This window comes from Eutrigla gurnardus (assembly GCF_963514095.1).
Source record: "Eutrigla gurnardus genome assembly, chromosome: 2".
NCBI classification, from domain to species: Eukaryota; Metazoa; Chordata; class Actinopteri; order Perciformes; family Triglidae; genus Eutrigla; species Eutrigla gurnardus.
In genome coordinates this window covers 28,817,807-28,826,105 of record NC_139916.1, presented here as the reverse complement: position 1 = coordinate 28,826,105, position 8,299 = coordinate 28,817,807, and the positions used below count along the sequence as shown (strand labels likewise).

The following is an 8,299-nucleotide window of genomic DNA, read 5'->3' as shown; positions in this document are numbered from 1 at the left end:
GCTCAACTCTGTCTCCTACAAAATATTTTTTTCTGGAAACAGTTGCAGTTATAAACGGTTTGAAACACTTGCTACAGCACATGTTACACAACTATGGTAAGGTTAAAACAACAAAACTACTTTGTCCAGACCGCCTCCCTATGGGGACTTACACAGACTCATTTCAACTCATTTGTGATACATCAGGAGCAAACATAATGATATGATAAAAAAAAATCTTTCCCTCGAAACATATTTCACAATGCAGTTTAGTTTAGTGTGGGAAAGTAGTTTTTAGGAGACTAGGCTGCCATGTTGTTTTGAAAAACACTTGAAACTAGTGATTGAGACCACAAACTCATGTTTACAATGTTTACTGAAATAATGAATCAAGTGAGAAGTAGAGTCATTTTCTCATAGACTTCTGTACAATCAGAGAGGAGTCACCCCCTGGTGGCCATAAGAAAGAATGCAAGTTAAAGGCAAGGCTTCACAGTTTGCTGTCTGCTGAAAGCACTGTACTGGGGATGTTTTGGAGATAATTAGCATATGATTTCTATCAAGACTTGGGGGTATTGAAGCTCAGGACCAAACTAAGGTCAAGCCTACAGGGAATGAGTGTGTTTGAATCAAATACTTGGTGATGATCATCTGATGTGTAGAAAACTGAAAACTTTGTGAAAGCAATTAATTAACAGACAGTAACTGTGACAGAAATGTCCTTGAAATATCTGTTCTCTTGGAACTTCTGGTAACTTTCCACCAAACTTGCAGCAGTTTGCGAAGCCGACCACAAGGACACTTTAAAGCAAACAGTCGTTCTTGGGTTAAATTGTGATTTGGCATCTGAAAGCCTTGTGAATTCCTTTGATAGTTTAGTCTACTGAGTCTGGGGGGCAGAGGTCCGTACTGATAGGAGTTTGGAGCTCAGTCAATTAGACATTTTTTATTGAAGAGTAGTTTATGCAACTTTCCCACATTTGGAGCAGGTCAGATCAGCACTTCATCACTGGCCTGTATTTATACATCAGAAATTCTTTACATGCTTCATAAAAAAAGTCTTGGATAAGGCACACAAATTACTCTTCATTGTGCATCGTAATGGGAAAAAGGCACAATGGCAGATAAGTGCTGGAAAAAGGGGCATTTTTGAGTATAATTCACTAATGTTTCAATAGCATTTCTGTTACAGGCAAACTTTTTACACCAATCAAAACTAGATACAAATCTGAAGAGAGAAAACAAAAAGCAGTAACACTCTAATACGAGATCAGAACTTCAATCCAAAAGTGTCTCTGGTTGTTTTTGGCTTCTCTCAGACCCTCATCATCTTCACCATCAACGTTACAGAAGTTTTAGTGAGTGTGTGTCAAAGAGCATCACCTCCACCAGTTTATCTTTTCTCTGTTTAGTCTTTAACAGTGTGTAGCAGTCGTTGGTATGCGATCTGATAGTCCACTTGAGTGTGAAGAGTAATGTCTGTTGCAAAGAGTTCTGTCACAATCAGATGAAATGAGAGCTGTTTTGCTTGGTGTTGATCTTCCCTTTTTAGGTTTATCCTCTCTCAAAGCAAAGGGCAGCAACTGTCTTTCCATCTGTCTCGCTCCTCGTCCCACCTTTCTTTGCTACCTGCAGCCACACGACTCCACCACCATGTCCTCATACTGCTTGTAGACGACATTATTGGCCGAGTCGATGTAGAGTATGCTGATTGGACTGAGTCGTGTCGGGACGCAGCAGGTTGGCGGCGTCGAATCCGGGTCCATTGAGTTCATCAGGGTCTGTATGATGGCGTGGTTGGTCGGCTCCAGGTGCGAGCGGATGGGGAAGTCGCAGACGCCGTCACAGTGAAAGGCCTCGTACTCCAGCGGCGCAATGATCCAGTCGTCCCAGCCCATCTCTTTGAAGTTCACATGGAGTCGTCTCCGGTGACATCGCGGCCTTGTCTGCATCTTCACCGCCTGATGTTGGGGGAGGGTCTGTAGCGGCGGCGGCGGTGGCTGTTGCTGCAGTGTTTTTTTGGCCGCCCTCGCAACAGGAGCTCGGCGCATGCGCCGCTGGGTGAACAGGTATTCGTAGACGGTTTTGTTGTCGTGGCCTGACCGCGCTTTGATCTCATTGTAGAAAAGGTCGCGCTTCTTGCTTTTGCCAAACGCCAGGAAGAACGCCTTTTCCTTGTTGGTCCTTCCAGGTCGGGCGAACCCCAGAGCGCGCAGGTCCACAGGGCGACCGCCTCTGTGCTCCAGGGCTTCGAGTTCAAAGCACAGCTGCTGGGAGTGCTGGTTCTGCTGGTTTTTGAAGCCCTTGAAGATTTTCCATATGTCAAAAACCTCCCATTTGCTGCCGAATCCGCCTCCGCCGACCAGATCCTCCATGGTCCTTGTGTGGAGCAGAGCGGCCTGTTGTTTACCTGAAGCACAGGTGTACAGCTTCAGGCACGGGGACGGGACTCCTCCACCCCCTCTGTCAGCGGCTGAGGATCCCGTTGAGGCTCTGCGGGGGTCAGACAGGCGCTTCCTCAGGATGCGTAGTTCGGCCCCCAGGAGCCCGTCTCGTTCCAGAGAGCTGATGTTGAAGTGATACTGCTGCCGTCTCAGCTGTGGCCCACGCTCATCTGTGAGGGAGGACAGACACAGAAATATGAGTTCCAACCAGCAGAAAGACAAATCCACACACATGGAAGTGGACGGATGCATAAAAGAGTGAAAGTGCGAACATGACTGCCATGACAGAACTTACATCTGCATAGATGAATCGACTGATAAGACAACCAAGAGAAAAGCAAAACTTGAAGGATTTCATGCTTTTCTCTGCCACACATGATGGATATCTTTTGGTTTTGGAGTGTTGCACATTTGACAACATCACCTTGGGCTGTGGTGAATGTGGTACTTGGTCGCAGCTCTAATGCACACACACTCACCACAAGCAGGAAAACACAGCGAAGGGCAAGAATAACATAAAAATATTTACACATTTCCTTCCAGCATGTTAATACAGCAATCTTCTCCTGCAGGTTGACGCTACACAGAGAAAACATTGGGAGGAACGGACTGAATGGTGAGATGTGTAATGTTTTCTTTTGTTGTCAGTCAGGGAAACCAGTGAACTTCCAGGTCTAAATGGAATCCAGCAATGAAATCTGCTGAAGTACACACACACAGCAGCAGATCTCTCCACTCTGCTCACTTCTTCTCACGTCATTCCCCCTCCTTCCCATCCAGGACTTGAGCATGCATTGAAAAGTACATTAGAACCAGACAGGGAGACCACATCGGACTGTAAACAGGCCTGTTATTAAGGACCTGCAGCTATTTAACTGCCGATAGACAGTTAACCAGCATCTGCTGCAGAGGAAACAAACCGTCGACACAACACACACACACACACACATCCTGGCACTTCTATGTGGAAGATCTGATTAAAGCTCACACTGAGAATCGCATACTTTTAAAGCAGAAAGGATGAAAGGGAAAGTTTAAATGAACTCCCAGGTGTGCTTATTGTTTCAACGTCAAACTGAAATGATTATGTAATCAGTGTGTGAAATGAGTTACCAGTTTATTATCTATAACAGTCCCTCATGAAGATTAATAACTTTCATTAACAGAAATAATTTCGCAGCCACATTAGATAAAGGTGAGCAATGAATACCTCAACGTTCAGTTTATGGTGCACCTGACACATGTAGGTGCATGAAGTAACAAGTTAACATAGCATGTCAACGGCTGCCAAAGTCATACAAGATATAAACGGATGATTGACCATTCCATCTTGATTGATGCACCCTCAATTGATGGGTAGCCATTGTACTTGGGTGGTTCTGGGCATTGGTCACTGTTGCCTTGTTTGTAAAAAAGAATGTAAAGTCATCAACTGAGAGAGGTGGAAAATACTCCACAAGTGTCTGCAGCATCACAGGCTCATGGCAGTTTGTAAAAAAGTCACCACTTTAGAACTAATGGATTTCAATTGGAAGTATCGTTTGTGCCACATTTTTTTCTCTGTTAGTTGAGACAACATTTTTGCAGCAGTTAAGGTGGAGGCAAAGGGATGATAGAAGAGTCTAGTACCTAGTCTGAGGTAGGTTCTTTAGATTTATGACATTGAGACTGGTTCACAGGTTGCATAGAAAATCGTAGAGTCGTGGCCGGGACAGAAGAATCCGATTGGTTTGTCCATTGTTCAGACGTGACGTGAGCTTAGTGTGGAGCAGTGTGTGTCTGCAGAGGCATTCACCGTTAGCGAGGAGAATCTGCTAGTGAGTGGAAGTGACTGGTGTGGAGAAGTGAGCGGACACAAGGTTGTGAAGTTGTGTCCGACAGAAACCATCGACATGTGAACTTTAGGAAGTTACATACGGATGGGAATCACCAGAGGCACCATGATATGATACGATCATAATACTTTAGTCACGATACCATCTTATTACGATTTTAAACATTTTTTCAATATGTTGAGTATTGCAAGAACATATATTGTGGTATATTGTCTTTTTTTTAACTGTAAATTTTGCAATTTACCATCATCTGTTCCATCTAATAAGATGTAGTTTTTACTCTGTTCATCTCACTTCAATCACTTAACTGTCACCAAAAATAACTCGGCACCATCTAGTGGACTGAAAAAGCAATTGTTACCAAAAGGTTTGACTTTTATTTAGCAATATTAATTATACAGTTCATATAATAAAAGATCTGATACTTGCCATCCGTGTATCAGTACAATATGTGTACGTAAAATATTGCGATACTTTTCCCAAAACCAATACATAAGTTTAATTACAATGTTCCGATAGTTGTTCAGAAAGAGGATGTTGTTTATTGTGCTGTTGAACTGTATTACTTTATACAGAGGGGTGTTTAGTTGTCTCCCCTCATTGATATGTGGACAAAATAATGTAAATTAGTCCTCCTTTCTTTATTTCCGTCCTTCCTTGTTTACTTTCAGCTTTTTTTCTTCTTCAACTGATCTGAAAGTATGAAAACCATCTAGGCAATGCATGTCAAAATAGAACTATAAAGGCAAGGAAAGAAGAAAGGGGAAGTCAGTTAATGTGAACAAGTGAGGGGGAAGAGATGTGTCAGGCCATCAGTTACACCTTCGCTCACCCCCTCAACATGCCGAGGAGGTCACCAGCGATTTGCTGAGGACACACTAAACAAATAAAGACCAAATTAAAAGTACATTAAGTGCTTGAAATGTAAACCTTTAGCAGGGCTAGAAATATTAAACTCTGGTCATTTAAACATTGTTTTAAACAGTTTTACACTGTAAAGATAACATTAAACAGGGGGGCCACCCTACTTGTGGCTGTGAGTGTGTTTATTTACCCTCCTGAGGCCGTATATCACTGAAAGAAGCGGCGACTGACCAGATGGCTAGAAACACACAGAAACCATAAAAACGCACACATGAACACAAAATATACACGTCCACATGCTTGTGAATTAGGCTTCAAAATAGATCTCTAATATGAAATATTCAAGACTAAATTAAAGTTCACAGAAAGAAATACAGAGAGTTTAATGACAAGATTGATGAAGCCAGTAGCTGCTAAGCTTAGCATAAAGCCCGGAAACAGAGGGAAACGGCTAGCCTAAGTGCATCAGGTAACGCAGTTTGGTCAGAGCTCCAAAGCTTCAAACTGTGATGCTCTACGTTCCCTTCTAGTGTCACTTTTTCATGTTTCCGTGATGACGTGTCAACGTTACATACAGAGTGTCTTTTCAAAATAAACTTCCCAGGAAGTTAGGTTTAGGCAACGACAAAATGTCAAGTTTAAGTTTAGCATGGGACACTAACAGCAGTGTCCTGAGTTAAAGTTGTCTGTTTGTTTGTCTACCTCCGCTGTCTCTTAAAAGTATGTCAGTTTATCTGCCCGTAATGCAGCGTCAGACACCAAACACGCCTAACTGTATTATTTGACAAGTTGGCGGACATGTTGCTTCTGAAACCCGCTAATACTTCATATCTTCTTTGTTTAATCTGCTCAATAACCAAAGTGTACAAATGTCCGGAATCCGGAACACAACCCCTCCATAAACTCACAACTTCACGTTTAAACACTGGTTTTGGGAGGATTAAATGAAGTGGGCTCTACGCGTTGGGACGTGGGTTTGTTGCCTTCAGGTGGTCGCTTTCCGTCTTCATGCTGAGATAAACTAACTTAGCGTACAGATTGGTATGTTGTTGGTCATTGGGAATGATGATGATGGGAAAGCCCCCCCCCCCCCTACACACACACACACACACACAGTCTACATTTAGACAATTTACAGCCCTGTTTCCTGCGCCACCCTCCTCTACTAACCCCCAGACTGGTGTTTGACCTCCAGTGCCCTCCCCACTCCCAGCAGCCTCCTCATTGACAACCTTTGGTTCCTCTCGCTCACCACTCTACTCTCACCCAGCATCCTCCATCCACTCCTGTTGTCTCCCTTCTTTTGTCACTTTTTGTCAGTCAGCACCACTTCTCTGCAGTGACTCCAGATCATATAAATATCCAAAATGTTGCAAACCCATGGAAAAACATCTCTCTGACTAACGCGGGCTTCCTTTGATGCAGCAGCATCCTGTTTAAATATCACATGGAAGGTCTTGCACAACAGACATATTCCTAATGAGAGGCACTTAAAGATGATTTATGATGAGAACAAAGGTTTATTTCACCTTAAGTACAGAGCTTTTCCTTATGGAATCAAAGAGAATAAAACACATTGTGTCAAAGTTGAAATATTTCGTGAGAAAGAAAACGTTCTATGTGGGAGTTAAACGTGATTTTAGAGCCACACATGAAGCTCAATAAAACGTTGTATGGAATGATCTGAAAAGAGAGCGGTGGTCTTTACCTTGTCCTTTATCCACGAAGCTGGTGATGGTGTTGGCCAGACCCGCCTCGTGCAGAGCGCTGCTGTTCAGGTCCCCGGTGGACAGAGACCAGTAGAGCGACAGCATGTAGTCGTGCGGGATGACCAGCGGCTGTCTGTGATGCGCTTCTCGCTCGCTCACCCTCTGGGCCTTGCTGCCAGCGTCCCGCTGCGCCACCGGACCCGCGTTCTGATGCGGCAGCTGCTTTTGCGCACGGACGGCTCTTTGGAGAGGCCCGGCGCGCACCGGAGCAGCCGCGCTCGCCCTGGAAGCGACCTTCCCCGCCTTTTTCCCCGGTGAGCCGGCCCCAACGGCCGCAGTCCCGACTCCTTTCCCTGCTGCATGTGCGCTGAGAGCCGCGGGAGCGTGCGCTCTAACGTGAGCGTCCCCGCCGGGCAGCCAGGAGCGCACAGCCTCTTTGCGCCCTAAGCTGACAGGTCTGTTCCGCTGCTGCTGCGCCCGGTTCACCGGTGCGGCACCGCTGCGCGGTGGCGAGGACGCAGAATCCGCCGCTGTATGTTTGCTTTTAAAGAGAGTCGTCTCGCCCTTTATTAACGGGGGGCCTGCGCGGATCCGCGTAATCCTCGCCGGACTCACCGGTGACGGTTTCCACGTCCCGGGAGTCGCCGGTTGTCTACCCGCGCCCGGCGGTGTCGCCCCCCCGACTCCTCTGCCGGTTCTCCCGCGAGCTTGCTCTCCTTCCCCGCCGCCTGCCGTGCGCTCCGCTGCCTCTCCAAGCCGCCGCTGCTGCTGCTGCTGGTGCTCGGTCGGTCTGGTCCGGCTGAGAGAACCGATGACGGGATGCAGGTAAATGAGAGTCCAGCAGCTCAACAGAAGACAGAGACGCGTCACAACTTTCATCCTAAAGCCCTGTTGCCCTCTGCCAGGCCGTCATCGTAATAAAAGCGCAGTGTGTTCAGAGTGAATGGAGCCGTTCGGGTCCGACGAGAAGAGGGAGCGGTGCTGCTCTGTCCGCGTCTCTCATCCTCTGAGCTGACTCTGCGCTCTGCCAGAGGCGAAGGGAACAAGAGGCGCTTCTCCCGTCCGCGGTGAGCTGTAGACATGTGCGACGCTGTAAACGCAGAGATGTGGACTAAAGCGGACTTTTAGGGGTCGAAGAAACACACTTTCTTTCTCCCATCCGCCGTGCGTAAGAACCATAGTGCCGCGGAGATCCCGAGCAGCAATCCCAACAAACGTCAGAGGAACGTGAAACAGTCCCGCGGCGCGACTCTGCTGGATATCTTGTAAGAAACTTCTTTAAATCCCACTTTTTTTTCCAAGAGAGGCAAGAATGGCGTAATGCCTCTGCCTCCGGTTTTTCTCCCTCTCTCTCCCTCTCCCTCTCTCTCCTCTTTCCCTTCAGAGTTTGAACTCCGTCCAGTGAAAATATTTCGCTCACACACCAACCTGCAGGTGCTCGAGCAAATCCTCCAGCAAACCTGAGCGC

At 46.3% G+C, this 8,299-nt stretch overlaps 1 protein-coding gene across 1 annotated transcript; it reads right to left on the bottom strand.

Moving 5' to 3' along the window:
- Positions 1-815: 815 nt before the first annotated feature.
- On the bottom strand, positions 816-8,078 carry gdf5 (growth differentiation factor 5). The gene is made up of 2 exons (XM_084029803.1): positions 6,831-8,078; positions 816-2,593 (listed from the first exon to the last, which is right to left on the bottom strand). Exons 1-2 carry the CDS (start codon positions 7,708-7,710, stop codon positions 1,605-1,607), a joined length of 1,869 nt encoding a protein of 622 aa, XP_083885929.1. The 5' UTR covers positions 7,711-8,078; the 3' UTR covers positions 816-1,604.
- Positions 8,079-8,299: the final 221 nt, after the last annotated feature.

Excerpts from the sequence above, each read along its gene's own strand:
- gdf5 (XM_084029803.1), bottom strand. The coding sequence starts at position 7,710 with ATGAAAGTTGTGACGCGTCTCTGTCTTCTGTTGAGCTGCTGGACTCTC. Across the intron at positions 2,594-6,830 it reads CTTCGTGGATAAAGGACAAG|ATGAGCGTGGGCCACAGCTG; the intron begins GTAAAGACCACC and ends CCTCCCTCACAG.